The sequence below is a fragment of the Gorilla gorilla genome, chromosome 8 (assembly GCF_029281585.2).
Source record: "Gorilla gorilla gorilla isolate KB3781 chromosome 8, NHGRI_mGorGor1-v2.1_pri, whole genome shotgun sequence".
Lineage (NCBI taxonomy): Eukaryota > Metazoa > Chordata > Mammalia > Primates > Hominidae > Gorilla > Gorilla gorilla.
In genome coordinates this window covers 81,978,619-81,996,766 of record NC_073232.2, presented here as the reverse complement: position 1 = coordinate 81,996,766, position 18,148 = coordinate 81,978,619, and the positions used below count along the sequence as shown (strand labels likewise).

The following is an 18,148-nucleotide window of genomic DNA, read 5'->3' as shown; positions in this document are numbered from 1 at the left end:
AATAGTAATATTAATCATTGGAAATACCTAATTTACATGCATTCTATAAATCTAAATATGAATTTATATACATTCTGTAAATCTAAATACGGAATAAGATGAGCCGTACCTATTTATTTGAATCCCAAGTTTTCTTTGGCTTGAAGCTTTAAAAATATTGAAGAAGTACTTTGTTTTAATAATTTGTTGTCTTTATTTCAACTCTCCTTTTGCATAGTACTCTTAAAAGCTAACATTTCTTTCAGTGTTAATCCTGTGACTAGGACTGCCTTGTCCTGTTGTATATACCATATTCCACTTCTTGGATGGCACTGTGAATTGTGTGATGCCTCCTTATTTTATGCGCCAATAAAAGATTGTTTAAATTTCTGCCAAATATAGTTGTAATAAATAATGAACTATAAGTGGCATTTCAATGTCAGAAATGTTAAAATATGAGAAATTGAGCATCTTAGAATCATTAAAATACAGTGTTATCTCTAACCTTTAAAACACACCACAATGTAGGCATAATTGTACCATTTTACTTAAAATGTTGTCTTTGTTAAGTAGTAGTAATAATTGTAATATCTAACAATTACTGAGCTGTTACATGTGCTAGGAACTCTTCAAAATACTTTGCATAGATTCCCATTGAGGCATCATAGTGATAACCTGTGAGATGACTGCTGTGTTCATCTTCATTTTGTTGATGAGAAAATTGAGGTGCAGAAAGTTTAAGTGACAGCTAGAAAGTGAAAGACCTTAAAGTAATATTCAAGCCCAAGTTGAACTGAATCCAAAGGCCAAGCTCTTTCTATTCAAATAGGCCACTCTTTCTTTAATGTAGTGAGTAATGAGAGCAAATGAATGTTGTACTTTCTTCAGGAGAATATTAAGTATTTGTTTTGAAGGCAGAGAAAGAGCATGGTATTTAATGTTTACAGTTACATAACTCATTGTATGTTTTGGGACAGTGGACTAAACTTTGCCAAAAAGTCCTCTCACTCTCGTAGGACTGCTCTACACTGGGCCTGTGTCAATGGCCATGAGGAAGTAGTAACATTTCTGGTAGACAGAAAGTGCCAGCTTGACGTCCTTGATGGCGAACACAGGACACCTCTGATGAAGGTAAATAGTAGCCAGATTTTTCAGCAGGAGATGGATTTGGTTTAAATACATAGAATAAAAATGAATTTATCTCGTTGAAATACAACTAGTTTTGAAACCTGTGGAATATTTATTTTGATTTCCTATAATTTATAATTTATAATAATTTATATTATAAATTCTACAATTTACAATAATTCTTGCTTTAATACTGACAGGCTCTACAATGCCATCAGGAGGCTTGTGCAAATATTCTGATAGATTCTGGTGCCGATCTAAATCTTGTAGATGTGTATGGCAACATGGCTCTCCATTATGCTGTTTATAGTGAGATTTTGTCAGTGGTGGCAAAACTGCTGTCCCATGGTGCAGTCATCGAAGTGCACAACAAGGTAGACACTAACCAATGTTATTTTCAAAATATTTGAAATCCATTTGTTTTAACATTAACATATGTAAGGTTTTTTATATTTGGAAGCTCAAACATTCCTTGAATGAAAATAGTTTGAAAGAACTTAATTGTCTAAGATTTTACTTTAAATATTAATGTTTTTACAAGAACTATTAGAGAGTATGGATTTTCTCTGCATTTATGATAAATATTTGAATGTGTTAAAGGTAAAAACTTCTTCAAATATTCTTTCCCACCCAAGTTTTTTTTTTCTTTCCAATTAGTGTAAAACTAGAGGAAAGCAAAAATTGCCTGCATAAATTGAGTCAACATGTAAAATTTAGGAGACATGCAGAAATCTGGATTTCCTCTTAAAGGATCGAATCTGGTGTCTCCAGCCCATATGACTGTTTGGTATGCTAAGAAGACATTCTAGCTTTACACAAAGCATATGTTTCCAGTTTGCTACTGTGCCCACCTAGTTACATCACTTACTCAGCTTACCTCTTTTGCCTCTGTAAATACTTCAGTTATCAATTCCTCTCTCATAGTATATTTTGGTAAAGATTTCAAGGTATTCAAGACAGTTGATAGGTGTTTATAATATACAGTTTATATTTTACATTAATTCATTAATAATGGGGTTGACTTCTAGAATTTAGAAGACTTTTTAAACAATGATTTTTCTGTATATAAACTATAAATAATCATCTTCTATTAGAATGCCTTTAAGCCTTTTTAGATTAATCATGGTTATATTTGAAAGGTTATGCATGTTGCAGATAATATTATATCCTTCTCCTCAGAATTGTCCCTTAAAATTCAAGTGTTTTAGTGGCTTCTATTATGCTAATGCATATAGATGAGTTAGAACTTTCATTAATAAGCCATTTTATTAATATTTTTGATATTTTGCCAAAAATTAAATAGCAATTACAATAGAAACCAGAATAAAAATGAATTGTTGCATTTTAAGAAGTAGATATGCATTAGAATTTTAGGATTATCATTATAATTGAGAATAAACTTTTATACTGAATTTCTAATAGCTGAGATAAAATTCTATTGTCTTGTAATAGGAGAAACCCCATGGACCATTTAATAATAAGCAATCAAAGTTCATTTGAAGCCAATGTCTTTTAATTTAGAGTTGCTTCCTTAGTGACCCATGTAGAACAGGAGTGCCTGACATTGGCATCTGGGATCTTGGGATTATTGATAGAAGAGAATCAAGCGAGTTTGTATCACCCAGAGGAAGCCTCCATTTTTCTTGGGAAGCTTTCAGAGTTCTATCCCTGAAATTCTAATTTGTCAAATTTTAATGTCTGCTGCAAAAATATATTGTCAAATAAGGAATAGTCAAAGTTCAAGTCATTTATTGAATACTGGACATTCAATTCACAGTTTTATAGTATTTCTTGAACATAGATAATGGTAGAATATGTTGGGGTACAGTGCTTCTGGTAAGGTAATTATTCTTTGGAATATAGTTTAAGAAACACTAAATTAGAATACTACTTTAGTCAAAAACAAAGTATTTACTACTAGGTCTTAGGGTTTAAGGATATAGAGATAAAAGATACAGCCCTTGCCCTCAAGAAGCTCTTGGTTTAGATGGGAAACCATAAAATCATTACAATATAATGATTTTTGGAGATAACCAGAGTTATGTGGTGATGCAGAGGCTGAATATTTACAGCGGAAGGTGCAATGCATGGGAAAGCACAGAAAAGGGAGAAAGAAGGGACTGCTATTGATTTACTTTCTATTTTATGTGTTTAAGTTCATAAGATGTTATATAAGGTATTCAGTTCAGCTGAGAAATATGTAATTTCATGAATTATAAATTGTTTTGCTATTTTACAGGCTAGCCTCACACCACTTTTACTATCCATAACGAAAAGAAGTGAGCAAATTGTGGAATTTTTGCTGACAAAAAATGCAAATGCGAATGCAGTTAATAAGTATAAATGGTATAGTAGTTCTTTTTTTATTAAAAACACTTGAGTAGTGTTCTAGAGTAATAACACAAGTCAGAAATATTAAATTAATAACATTTACTTAAAATTGTTAGATTATGTGAAAATATCAACACAAATTATCAGAAGAAAAGCAATTATTTGGACTGGTCAACATAAAGAACAGTATATAGTAGGACTTATCTTCTCTTATTATGTTGACTGATTCCTATGTGTAATCTGATGTTTTTGGTTGCATTATCTTCTAAAGTGGTTCTGTATTAGTTTTAAGAAGTATGAACTTTTTTAGTTTACTTTATAAATGATTAACACTTTTATAGTATTTTTCTAACCTCTGTTTTTTATACACTTTTTTAAAAATGCAATACTTGCTGGGCACGGTAGCTGTTGCATGTTATCCCACCACTTTGGGAGGCCAAGGTGGTTGGATCACTTGAGGCCAGAAGTTTGAGACCAGCCTAACCAACATGGTGAAACCCCATTTCTACTAAAAATACAAAAATTAGCTGGGCATGGTGGCACATGCCTGTAGTCCCAGCTACTCGGGGGGCTGAGGCACAAGAATCGCTTGAACTTGGAGGCAGAGGTTGCAGTGAGCTGAGATCATGCCACCACACTCCAGCCTGGGTAATAGAGCGAGATTCTGTTTCAAAGAAAAAAAAAAAAGAAAAATTAAATAGAAATAGGAGTTTAAAATCATTTTGTCTTTAGGATGACTGTTTGCTTGTTTTCTTTGAAGAATATTAATTTTAGGTTATCCCTACGTGACTATTAATTGCTATCACCAGATACTGTGAATTTATTATTATTTTTCCTTTTTTATTCATAGTGTATTTTTATTTTTAATTTGTATGGGTAGAGGAAGAAAGACATCTTTAATTGGATTAAAATTTTAGTTAATTAAGTTAAGCCATAGGTGAGTAATAAAGAGAAAAGAGATGGGCTTTTGATTCACACAAGACTGAGTTTAATTTCTAGCTTCCTCACTTGATAGGTGTGACCTTGCAAACATTACTTAATACCAAGTATGATTTTCTATATGAAAAGGAGAATAATAATATGTCCTTTAAGGACTATTGTGTTGAAGTAACATTATGAATATCAACAGCATTTAATTCAGGGTCTCATACATTCTTATCAGCATCATTAACTAAACTTAGCATGACTACTACTAATCTCATTATTCCTAATATTGTTTTAAGCCTTCAGATTGCTGTCACTTGTCTGACTTCTAGCTGATTTTTAAGTATAAACTATTATGTCAGACTAAGGAAGAAATAGATAATTTTTCATTTAAATCTTTGCCTCTTTTAGATTAGTGAACAGAGCATAATTTCTTGCCTCTCAAAGGACTTTATATTAGCCAATTCTAGTGTGCCATATCCCAGTGGGACATGAATCTTTTTGCTCCTTCCTTTTAGCCTTGGTGGTGATTTACAAGGATAAACACTTGAGCACTCAAGATACTTATGTTTGTTGGTACATGTAAATGGTTAATTCTACAATGACAGGCACATATTAAATTGGTTCTGCTCATAATAATGAAGTTATCTCTTTGTTATTTTAGCACAGCCCTCATGCTTGCTGTATGTCATGGATCATCAGAGATAGTTGGCATGCTTCTTCAGCAAAATGTTGACGTCTTTGCTGCAGATATATGTGGAGTAACTGCAGAACATTATGCTGTTACTTGTGGATTTCATCAGTAAGTGTTTACGTTTAGAGGCTAGGTGAGATTTTATAGTTTGTTTCAGGTAGTTTTTGAATGACAGTGAGTTCACTTCATCAGCCAGAAACTAGGCAAAAAGCTAGACTAGTTAGAAGGAGTATTGGGTCCAGGATTCTTTATTTTAGGACTTTCAACAACTTTATCCCTAGGGATCCTAATGTTGTCTACTTGATTTTTCTAATTAGTTATTTGGGTCTTGAAGTGTCCACTTTAGCAGAAAACCTGATAGTGTCCTCTGGGGGCTGTCTTCCATATCTAAATACTTGAATTTTTTAAAAAAAATCTAAGGAGTTCCCTAAGTCCAAGGAAGACATTCTTTTTGTATAAGTCAAAAGGATTGGGGGCAGAAATCACCATTCTCTTTATTTTGTTGTTTCCATTGATTCTGTTGCTGCATTGTTGCCATTGAAACTGCTCCTGCAGTCTAGTAATGATTGACCTTTGTGACCAGGATGCCCTTACTAACACAGATCCCTCAGTCTTCATGGTGATCCATATGTAGATTTCAAAGTTATTACAGTTTTTTAAAGTTCACATACATATTCTCAGCCATTGTTTCCAAAGTACCAGCACCCTGCTCTGGCAGCTAGAACTTTTAGCTTTAGCCACACACGTAGTGAGCAAATTGACCCTGCTCCTCCACTCAAAACCTGATGTGAAACCCACATCTTAGCCTGGACTTGGCCTAGACCTTCAGGGTAAGTTATCCTTTGAATGACTTTTTTCTATTTTCTCTTGCAAATATTAATTGTGATAGTTTAAAACTGTAAGTCAGGTTGAAATAATGTTATAGGAAGAAATTAGAGACCCATTTTTATTTTGTTACCAGATCTATATCCCTGGCACTTTATATCCTGTGTAGTGCCATTTTGTAAGTAGCAGAAGGTCTCATCTTATTCCGTAAGATCCCTTGTCATCTTTTCAAATTTGTAGTGGGTTCCAACTTGTGGTTATACCCTCAAGTGATTCTTTTTTCCTAAAAGTAAAAATCTCCCATGCTACTTGCATCTCTATCTCAAGTTTTTAAAATATTTTCAAATTCTGCATTACCATGAAGCCATTCAATAGACTTCACTCTATCTCAAGTAAGTTGGTTAGATTTAACAGAGCTAAGCCTCATCCATCGTTGATCAGTCTTCAGGTATAAAAGTAGGGATTTGTGCTGGCTTCAGTGGTACATACACTAAAATTGAAACAATGTTGAGAAGATCAGCATCATCCCTGCACAAGGATGACACACAAATCTGTGAAGCGTTGCATATTTCTTGCAGTCCCCAAAAGGACATTTGACTACTTTCTAACTAGCTCCAAGGAAATGATGTGTCAAAGCAAAATGCGTGACACCAAGTATTGCAATTGTGATTTTCATACAAAAAATATTTATGTAAGGTGATGTATGAAATGAGATTTGGTGAGTAACACATAGGATCTTGTGTGCAGTATGCTGTTAGTAGGCATCTCAGAAATGAGAAAATACCAACTTGCATCTTCTTTGTGGAACTTACAAAAAACAGTGGTGGGTTTTGTCTTCCACAGCAGCTGGAAATGATCATAGTTACTAAGCATCTTTCTATCAAAGATTTGTTGGTTCAGCTTTAAGGAGGTAAAGAGTAGCAATAGTCCAAGCCAGATGCTGACATCTATTAGTTTTCTGCCCTTGGTGTGATTGATGAGCTCAGTAATAGAGGATAATCAGGTTATCCAATTTGACGAATTAATATATTTATAAATAAATTTCATTACAAATTATAAAATAGCTTAGATGCCTTGAATTACATGCCACAAAGAATAGAACATCTAATAACCAAAAGTAGGAATTAATAACAGAAAACTGCAACATTTGAACATTATAACCTATGAAGAAACACTTTTTTTAAAAAATTAATTTTTTGTAGAGACAGGGTCTCCCTATGTTGCCCAGGGTTGTCATGAACTTCTGGGCTCAAGCAATCCTCCTGTCTCAGCATCCCAAAGTGCTTGCATCACAGGCATCAGGCACTGCACCAGGCCAACACATTGGGTTTTATTGGGAATTTTAAAACAGTTTCAGCAATTAGGTTTGAGAACAAATTATTTCATTGCTTCACTATTTCTTTGAGCATTTTTAAAATGTTATCTTGTTAAATCTTTATAATAGTCTAGTGAAATAAGGCTCTAAAATCCTCATTTTTAGAAGACATTGAGCCTAAGAGAAGCAACTTGTTCAAGAAAAAATACCCGTTGGTAACCGTGCTAGGACTTTTTCTGAGTTAGGGAGATTTTCCATTAAGCCAAGCTAACTCTAGTTAATTTACTGAGTTATACTGCCCTAAATGCATGAGTATTTCATCTTACTTTATTTCTTCTTTAATTAGAAGCTTAATAAGTTCATAGAGCTTACAAACTTAAAGTCTATGGAATAAGTAATGTTCTGATGTTAGTTCTGATATTGTCTGAAATGCTCTAAGAACTTAATAAATTTGGTAAATGTTTTTTATAAAGTCAGTGTTAAAATGGTAATTTTATTTATCACATTTTTATACATAGCATTCATGAACAAATTATGGAATATATACGAAAATTATCTAAAAATCATCAAAATACCAATCCAGGTAAGACTTCTGATAGTAAACTACCCTTGGTGGTGCTATCATAAGATTATGGAAGTGTTGATCACAAAAAGGCAATTCAAAAAGCAATGTGTAAATAGCATGTGTTTACATATATACATATATGTGGGTGTGGGTGTGTGTATGTGTGTGTGTGTATATATATATATATATATATATATATATAGCTTTGATTTGATTTTTTGGTTTATAATTCAGAATTAGTTAAGAATTTAGTTGTAGGCAGTTTATAATCTCAAAAAATGTTACCTGAAAAAATATTTGTTTAATTATGGTCCCTAAATCCTATATAATACTTTTGTATAAATAACACAAGTTTTAAGTTTGTATATTTTATGTTTCCTCAACTGTCCTAACAACTTAGGCTTGTTATAAAATGTATAACCCTTGGGGTGATTGATGAGCTCAGTAACAGGGGATGATCAGGTTATCCAATTTAATGAATTAATATATTTATAAATAAATTTTATTACAAATTATAAAGTAGCTTACATGCCCTGAATTACAAGCCACAAATAATTGAACATCTAATCATGAAAAGTAGGAATTAATAACAGAAGCCAAGATGGCTGAATAGGAACAGCTCCAGTCTACAGCTCCCAGCGTGAGCAACGCAGAAAGGGATGGGTGATTTCTGCATTTCCAACTGAGGTACCCGGTTCATCTCACTGGAGAGTGTTGGAAAGTGGGCGCAGGACAGTGGGTGCAGCACACTGAGCATGAGCCGAAGCAGGGCGAGGCATTGCCTCACCTGGGAAGCACAAGGGGTCAGGGAATTCCCTTTCCTAGTCAAAGAAAGGGGTGACAGACGGCACCTGGAAAATCGGGTCACTCCCACCTTAATACTGTGCTTTTCCAATGGTCTTAGCAAACGGCACACCAGGAGATTATATCCCGAGCATGGCTCAGAGGGTCCTACCCCCATGGAACCTTGCTCATTGCTAGCACAGCAGTCTGAGATCAAACTGTAAGGCGACAATGAGGTTGGGGGAGGGACGCTTACCATTGCCGAGGCTTGAGTAGGTAAACAAAGAGGCTGGGAAGCTCGAACTGAGTGGAGCCCACCGCAGCTCAAGGAGGCCTGCCTGCCTCTGTAGACTCCACCTCTGGGGGCAGGGCATTGCCAAACAAAAGGCAGCAGAATCTGCAGACTTAAATGTCCCTGTCTGACAGCTTTGAAGAGAGTAGTGGTTCTCCCAGCACCCAGCAGGCAGCTGGAGATCTGAGAACGGACAGACTGCCTCCTCAAGTGGGTCCCAGACCCTCGAGTACCCTAACTGGGAGGCACCCCCCAGTAGGGGCAGACTGACACCTCACACGCCCGGGTACTCCTCTGAGACAAAACTTCCACAGGAACAATCAGGCAGCAACATTTGCTGTTCACCAATATCCGCTGTTCTGCAGCCTCCACTGCTGATACCCAGGCAAACAGGGTCTGGAGTGGACCTCCAGAAAACTCCAACAGACGTGCAGCTGAGGATCCTGACTGTTAGAAGGAAAACTAACAAACAGAAAGGACATCCACACCAAAACCCCATCTGTACGTCACCATCATCAAAGACCAAAGGTAGATAAAACCACAAAGATGGGGAAAAAACAGAGCAGAAAAACTGGAAACTCTAAAAATCAGAGGGCCTCTCCTTCTCCAAAGGAACGCAGCTCCTCACCAGCAACAGAACAAAGCTGACGGAGAATGACTTTGGTGAGTTGAGAGAAGAAGGCTTCAGATGATCAAACTACTCTGAGCTAAAGGAGGAAGTTCGAACCCATGGCAAAGAAGTTAAAAACCTTGAAAAAAAATTAGATGAATGGCTAACTAGAATAACCAATGCAGAGAAGTCCTTAAAGGACCTGATGGAGCTGAAAACCAAGGCACGAGAACTATGTGACGAATGCACAAGCCTCAGTAGCCGATTCAATTAACTGGAAGAAAGGGTATCAGTGATTGAAGATCAAATGAATGAAATGAAGTGAGAAGAGAAGTTTAGAGGAAAAAGAATAAAAAGAAATGAACAAAGCCTCCAAGACATATGGGACTATGTGAAAAGACCAAATCTACATCTGATTGGTGTACCTGAAAGTGACGGGGAGAATGGAACCAAGTTGGAAAACACTTTGCAGGATATTATCCAGGTGAACTTCCCCAATCTAGCAAGGCAGGCCAACATTCAAATTCAGGAAATACAGAGAACGCTGCAAAGATACTCCTCGAGAAGAGCAACTCCAAGACACATAATTGTCAGATTCGCCAAAGTTGAAATGAAGGAAAAAATGTCAAGGGCAGCCAGAGAGAAAGGTCGGGTTACCCACAAAGGGATGCCCATCAGACTAACAGCTGATGTCTCGGCAGAAACGCTACAAGCCAGAAGAGAGTGGGGGCCAATATTCAACATTCTTAAAGAAAAGAATTTTCAACCCAGAATTTCATATCCAGCCAAACTAAGCTTCATAAGTGAAGGAGAAATAAAATACTTTACAGACAAGCAAATGCTGAGAGATTTTGTCAACAACATTTGAATATTATAACCTGCAGGGGTCTGTCCTGCAGATGGTTGAGACACATAACCAGATACTGATATTCAGTGAAAGAGCAGCAAGGATTCCGAGCTGATTACAGACACCAAGGAAGATGCTGTAAAGAGTCAGCAGCCACAGCCCTGGCTAGCTGGCCCTGTGGGCATTTATTAGTAAAGTTTTAATGACAAAAGCTTTGAGTCAACACACCTGTGGGTAATTAACCTGGTCATCCCCACCCTGGAGAGCCATCCTGCCCATGGGTGATCAAAGCTTAGTCTTAAGACCACATAAGTAAACAAGCTATTTAGATAAACTACTCTACCTTCCTTTGTATCCACTTTAAACTATTTATGCAAGGTAAGAATTAGGCTGCTTTCAGCCATAACCATATCTTGAGACTTTTACAAAACCCTCTGGCCTTCCAAGAAGATTTGTGTCTATGTCCTATAACTTCATATTAAAATGTTTCTCACCAGCCTGACTGAACTCCCACAATAACCTATGAAGAAACATGGTTTTATTGATTGATTGATTGATTGATTGTAGAGACATGGTCTCCTTATTTTGCCCAGGTTGATATTGAACCTCTGGTCTCTATTTAATTTTTACAATAAATGGTTTGCATTTAGTAAATGATAATTAATTACAGTTGAGTCTTTAGCAATATGAGAGTTAGGGTGCTGATCCCCCATGCAGCTGAAAATCTGCTTCATATGAAAATCTCTTTCTTTTGACTCCTCCAAAACTTTACTAGTAGTCCACTGTTGACCTGGAGCTTTCCTGAAAGCACAAACAGTCAATTAACTCATAGTTTCTATTTTATATGTACTATATAGTGTATTCTTACAATAAAGTGAGCTGGAGGAAAGAAACTTTTATAAGAAGGAAAAATATATTCACTTTTGAGTGGAAGTGAATTATTATACATAAAGGTCTTAATTCTTATTGCCTTCATGTTGAGTAGTCTGATAAGGAGGAAGCAGAGGAGAGATTTGTCTTGCTATCTTGCAGTGGCAAAGGAAAAGAAAAATCTGTCTGTTAGTGGGCTCCTACAGTGAAAACCCATATTCAAGCATCAACTGTGTGACATAGTGACTTGTGTCACTAAAAAAGTAACTATCTTTAGAATTTGAAAACTTAATAATGCTTTCCTGGTGCCATAAACAAATGTCAACAAGAATTACAAAACTTAGCCAGGGTGCCTCAGTACCAATAGGAAATTATTTTCCAAAGATACCTACTGAATGCAGAAGTCAGAAAAGCAATTATTTGTTGAGAAGCGCAGGTTATGTTACATAGTCTTGTACCAACAAGGTCTCACTATTATCAACTTTATTTCCTCTAAGTTGAAACCAAATAAGATATATTTACTTCATTAAAACAAGATATGTTGTTCTATCTGCTGGATAATTAGTGTGTTAATAGTAATTTGTTACAACAAGATACTCTGTTTCTAATAGCCAAAATATTATCATTATAAATATTCAAATAGCTTAACTCTAGGCTCAACAAATTATAATGAAGTTAGAAAAATTTTTCATAATAACAAAAATGCTACTATGATACCTAAATGTGACATAATGCATTGTACAATATGAATTATATGGGCATATCTTTATTCTATATTTATTAAAGGACCTCTGTAAGTCAGGTTTTGCAAGTTGCAGGAGACAAAGATAGAATACATATAGTTTGGGTCTTTAAGGTGCTCATAAAACAGTAGAGCTGTCCTTATTGAATTTCTGCGTTTTTCCAACAGAATTTCCTAAAAAATGTTTTTTTATTCATTTATCCACTTGTCTACTTAACAAATAATTGTTAGGTATCTTTAAGGTACTAAGCATCTTCCTTGTTATTATATAATTGGTCATTTTATATTATTTACTACTTTATTAAGGTATTAAGCATTTTTCTTGTTATTATTGTCTTTTTTTATTATTTGTTACTTTATTTAGTGCTTACTCTGTGCCAGAACCCCTTTGGAAGCTTATAATTATTACTTATTATGTCATGTTGTTACTGTATTCAGCATGTGTCAGACCTTTTATATCCAAGGTGAAGAATTAAAGCTTTAAAAAGTTTGGTAGTGTCCAGGCACAGTGGCTCACTCCTGTAGTCCTAGCACTCTGGGAGGCCAAGGCAGATGTATTGCTTGAGCTCAGGAGTTTGAGACCAGCCTGACTAACATGGTGAAACCCGTCTCTACTAAATATGAAAAATTAGCTGGGTGATATGGCCCACGCCTGTAATCCCACCTACTTGGGAGACTGAGGTAGGAGAATCGCTTGAGGTAGGAGAATTGCTTGAATTGCATTGAGCTGAGATCACACCACTGCACTCCAGCATGGGTGACTGAGACTCTGTCTCAAAAACAAAAAAACAAAAAAAAAAAAAAAGAGAAAAGAAAAGTTTGGTGGTATTTAAGGAAAGCACACAGAATGAGTAGAAGTTTGCCAGGTGAAGAGTCAGGAGGATGATATTTAGTAGAAGGAAAATTTAACCAGATTGTGTGTTTGGCAGAAGGAACATCTGCAGGAACACCTGATGAGGCTGCACCCTTGGCGGAAAGAACACCTGACACAGCTGAAAGCTTGGTGGAAAAAACACCTGATGAGGCTGCACCCTTGGTGGAAAGAACACCTGACACGGCTGAAAGCTTGGTGGAAAAAACACCTGATGAGGCTGCACCCTTGGTGGAAAGAACACCTGACACGGCTGAAAGCTTGGTGGAAAAAACACCTGATGAGGCTGCATCCTTGGTGGAGGGAGCATCTGACAAAATTCAATGTTTGGAGAGAGCGACATCTGGAAAGTTCGAACAGTCAGCAGAAGAAACACCTAGGGAAATTACGAGTCCTGCAAAAGAAACATCTGAGAAATTTACGTGGCCAGCAAAAGGAAGACCTAGGAAGATCGCATGGGAGAAAAAAGACACACCTAGGGAAATTATGAGTCCCGCAAAAGAAACATCTGAGAAATTTACGTGGGCAGCAAAAGGAAGACCTAGGAAGATCGCATGGGAGAAAAAAGAAACACCTGTAAAGACTGGATGCGTGGCAAGAGTAACATCTAATAAAACTAAAGTTTTGGAAAAAGGAAGATCTAAGATGATTGCATGTCCTACAAAAGAATCATCTACAAAAGCAAGTGCCAATGGTAAGATGCTAGAGCGAACTTTGTAAGGTTTATTGGCACTTCAGGTTCCCTAGTGAAAAAAGTGTGATATGGGAGTAGTTGGGAATGACTTGAATATCTAAATAAGGCGAGCTTAGGCAACACTTTTTAATAGTATAGGAATAAGTAGCTCTTATTCTGTAGGTCCTGGAAAAATTCTCACAATTCTTCTGGCCGTAAATACTAGATGAACTAACTAACAATGGCTAAAACCATAGGAACCAAAGTTGTTTGGTGGTACAGGGATATCATAGGATCACACTTTTTTTTTTTTTTTTTTTGTGAGACAGAGTCTCGAACTGTCCCCTGGGCTGGAGTGCAATGGCACGAGTGATCTCGGCTGACTACAACCTCCGCCTCCCAGGTTCATGCGATTATCCTGCCTTAGCCTCCCAAGTAGCTAGGATTACACGTGCCTGCCACCACACCTGGATAATTTTTTGTATTTTTAGTAGAGATAGGGTTTCACTATATTGACCAGACTCAAACTCCTGACCTCATGATATGCCTGCCTTGGCCTCCAAAAGTGCTGGGAATTCAGGTGTGAACCACCGTGCCCAGCCAGGATCCCACTTATGGTTGGCTAGTTAGCAACAGCTCCAATAATCATGCTCTCTCAAGACAATATTTAAAGGCTGGAAGGGCTGCTTTTGTTCACATGTTTCTTTTAAATAGGGAGAAAACTTGGAAGCTTGCAGTAATCTTCCTGTAACATTTTATTGGCTGGATTACACCACATGCCCATATCTAAACCAGTCACTAGGAAAGCAAATGTAATTACTGTGATTAGCTTAGAATAATGATTTCTCTTTTTGAGATGGGATTGGGGTAATGGAATACTGAATATCTAAAGAAACTTGTGTTTCTGCAGCAAGAAAGAAAAAATAATGCCTATGCATAGGAAGCCAGCAATGTTTTCTGCAGGGATTCATTGGAAAATTTTGAGCAGGGGAGTCACAAGATTAGATTTGAGTATCAGGGCATACTGGTTATGGTATAAGGCAGAGATTGGCAAACTTTTCCTGTAAAGTGACAGATAGGGAATATGTTAGGCTGCTGGGCACGGTGGCTCACGCCTGTAATTCCAGCACTTTGGGAGGCTGAAGCACGCGGATCACCAGGTCAGGAGTTCGAGAACAGTCTGGCCAACATGTGAAACCTCATCTTTACTAAAAATACAAAAAGTAGCCAGGTGTGGCGGCATGCGCCTGTAATCCCAGCTACCTAGGAGGCTGAGGCAGGAGAATCACTTGAACCCAGGAGGCAGAGGTTGCAGTGAGATGAGATCGTACCACCACACTCTAGCCTGGGTGACAGAGCAACATTCCATCTAAAAAAAGAAAAAAAAAATGTTAGGCCATGTGGTCTGTATAACAGCTATTGAACTCTGCATTGTAGGGGGAAAGCAGTCATAGATAATGTGTGAGCAAACAGGCAAGATTGTATTCCAATAAAACTTTGTATAAAAAACCATTTGGTAAGCTGAATTTGGCCTGTGGCCTATAGTTTGCTGGCCCTTCATATAGAAGAAAGATGGAGGGTAATTACATAAAAAGATTTAAAGACGAAACTTTTGTAGTAGTTCATGCTATAGTCTTTTTTTTTTTTGTCACCAATCTGTGGCCTAGTATCAATCTATTATGAAAGTTTGACCCATCCAGGGTAAAAAGAATCAAGTTCAGAAGCTCAATTTACACATTTAAATACGTAGGTCTTTCTTTGCCGTTATTTTATTTTGATTTCTTTTACTGAATTTTTTTTAACTTAAAAATAACCGTAGTAATTTCAGAAGAATTTAGAATATTTCTGTTATATATTTGTTTTCTGTCTCATGGCTCTCAGTATTCCTTGGGCGTTGCATGGGCCTTGATTTAATTCTATGAAATGTGGGAAATTTAGTTACTTAAGGCAATTGTTTTTCTTATAAATTTGTAATGTTTCTCCAAGGAGGCACAAGTTGATTCTGAAGATATTGTTGCATTAAGGAAAGACTATCTCATTGTAATTAAAGCAGTTTTTAATTTATATGCAATACAAGTTCTTTAAGCTTATTTATCTAAAACACATACACACCAAATATACTGTCATGGCATATTGAAATTTAAAAGGGTTGGACATATATTTTGCTAATATCAAAAAGTTAATATTTTGAAGCATCTTATTTATTGATAAATAATCTTTTTTGAAGAACCGTATAATAAAGATTACTTAGTCAATCAAACTACATAATACTAAAAAATAAAAGAAAGTAATGAGAGCTGACAGGTAATTAAAGTTATCTGAGTGAATAGCAAATATCTGACATAGTATGCTTCACGGGAGAAGAGGATATGACTTCTTTTGTGAAGAAATAATTAATACAAATTAATCAAATTTTTAATTTTTTTGCATTCTAATGAATATAAAATTAATTTTTACATTTTTAAGATTGCAGCTCTAACCATTTGACTATAGAAGTGGTTGTGGTTATCTACCAATAGAATATACAGGCTATAGAAGTAAGTCCACAGATTCATGAATGAAAATAGATTTGTATATGTTTTAAAAATTTATAATAAGAAATGTTATCATGAATGTATCTGTGATTAACTTTTTATAGATCAGAGGTTCCCATCAGAATCCAAACAAGAGGAAGATGAAGAATATTCTTGTGATTCTCGGGTATTGTGTATTATTGATGTTATTCTCTAAAAATATTAATATTGAGTGATGTGAAAATATAAAGTCAGAGGCTTAGACTTGGTTTTCTTACCACTGCCTATGCTCAGAAGAAATTCTGATATTTCTAAAAACATACTTGGCTGGGCACAGTGACTCATGCCTGTAATCCCAGCACTTCGGAAGGCCCGAGGTGGGAGGATCACCTGAGTTCAGGAGTTTGAGACCAGCCTGGCTAATATGGTGAAACTCTGTCTGTACTAAAAATACAAAATTAGTTGGGTGTGGTGGCATACCCCTGTAATCCCAGCTACTGAGGAGGCTGAGGCGGGAGAATCACTTGAACCCGGGAGGTGGAGGTTGCAGTGAGCTGAGATCGTGCCATTGCACTCAGATCGGGCCATTGCACTCCAGTCTGGGTGACAGAGTGAGACTCTGTCTCCAAAAAAAGAAATACTTAAAAAAAAATGTGTGCTAAGTAGATCACTGCTTGGTAGTGAAATTCTGCTAATTTTCAGAATTAGTTTCAGACACTTGTGTAGTACAGTGTAAAAAATAAGGCTTAGAATTCACCAGTAATTCACATGAGTTCTGAGGTGAAATTTGATCAAAAGCTAAAGAATTACTCTGAGTTCATCTTTGGGCAATTATATGACTCAGTGGTATATCTAGACATAAAAAAGTTTTAATTGGATTCATAGAAAAACAGTTTAAGCTGCAGTTTTGTACAACTTGAAACATAAAAGATAATGCTTGGATTGGAAATTATTGACATATCTGTATTGTCCAGTATAGATCTGAAGGAACATTTCAGGAGACAAACATGCATAAAGAATAGGAAACCAGTGGGACTATAATAACAACAATTTGGTTGAGTAGTATTTTAAAAAGTAGAAATTATTTTTACAGATAGAACTCTTTGAGTCCGTTTTTGGTAGCCATGCTTATAGCAACATAAGTATCAAATAATAGTGATACAGTCCAAGGTCACAACTGTGGAAAGACACAGGAAGTGCCTGACCTCTTAGATCCAAGCCCCTGCTGCACAGTGGTAACAGAAATGAGATGTCAGTAGACAAGTAGACTTTATCTAATTTGTCCATAGACAAAAAAAGACTTTCTAATACTTGATTGCTTTCATTTAAACATAACATAAATGTAAGTTTTCCTTACTACTTTTTCATTTTATTCAAGTACTTTTTCCATCAGCAGATATTTTATCAAAAACATTTTGATTATTTTAAGCCCATTTACCTAAAGCAGCTTCTACAATGTTCTGAGTGCACCTTATATGACTTATTCTTAACATTCTTTTCATGCCATGCATCATTTTTAACACTAAATAATTCTATTATCATGAATAATTTCAGTGTTTAATGCAGTATGTATTTGCGGCAGCGCTCCTCTGGAGGGGGCACCAGCTGCAGGGAGTCTGTCCCTTGCAGACCCCTGACCCGGGGACAGATGAATAAAGTACATTGACACACAGATATTCTTCTCTGCCAGTCCAGCTGAGGGCGTCTGAGTGGCTTACGGACTCCCTGTTGAGTTTTGTAAACAGTTGTGACTATGGCCCTGATCAGCTAGTCAGACTCGCATTTATTCAGTATGATTAATTAACAAAAGCTTGAGTCAATACCCTTAGAGGGTAATTGACATTGTGGACTTTCTGGGGTAGTCCTGAGTAAAAAGCACTTAAGCACCTGTGGTACATCAAAGGTGAGTCTTAAGATTATATGAGTAAACAAGCTAGCTAGGTAAGCTACTCTGCCTTCCTTTATGACTACTTTAATTTGTTTAACTAAAGGTAAAGATCAGGTTGCCTTCAACCATATCTATTACCAAAGTTATGCAAACTTCTCGGCCTTCCAAGAAGATTTGTGTCTATTTATATAACTATCTCTAATATTTTTTCCACCAGTCTGATTGAACCCCAACATGTGTTATGGCAGGTAGCAAGTGTATTGTACTTGTTTGATGTGCCTTCTTGATTTTTGGTGAG

The 18,148-nt window shown here is 36.3% G+C and overlaps 1 protein-coding gene and 1 non-coding gene across 2 annotated transcripts in view; both read left to right on the top strand.

The window, feature by feature from the left end:
* Positions 1-18,148, top strand: part of ANKRD30A (ankyrin repeat domain 30A) — a 147,350-nt gene that overhangs the window by 3,305 nt on the left and 125,897 nt on the right. The window contains exons 2-8 of the mRNA XM_063709690.1: positions 996-1,110; positions 1,308-1,481; positions 3,347-3,453; positions 5,027-5,164; positions 7,715-7,779; positions 12,835-13,470; positions 16,088-16,149. Coding sequence (XP_063565760.1) covers positions 996-1,110; positions 1,308-1,481; positions 3,347-3,453; positions 5,027-5,164; positions 7,715-7,779; positions 12,835-13,470; positions 16,088-16,149 — 1,297 coding nt within the window. The remainder of the gene's footprint in view (positions 1-995; positions 1,111-1,307; positions 1,482-3,346; positions 3,454-5,026; positions 5,165-7,714; positions 7,780-12,834; positions 13,471-16,087; positions 16,150-18,148) is intronic.
* Positions 6,348-6,454, top strand: LOC115936072 (U6 spliceosomal RNA). The gene has a single exon (XR_004071657.2). It is a non-coding gene; the product is annotated as a U6 spliceosomal RNA (small nuclear RNA).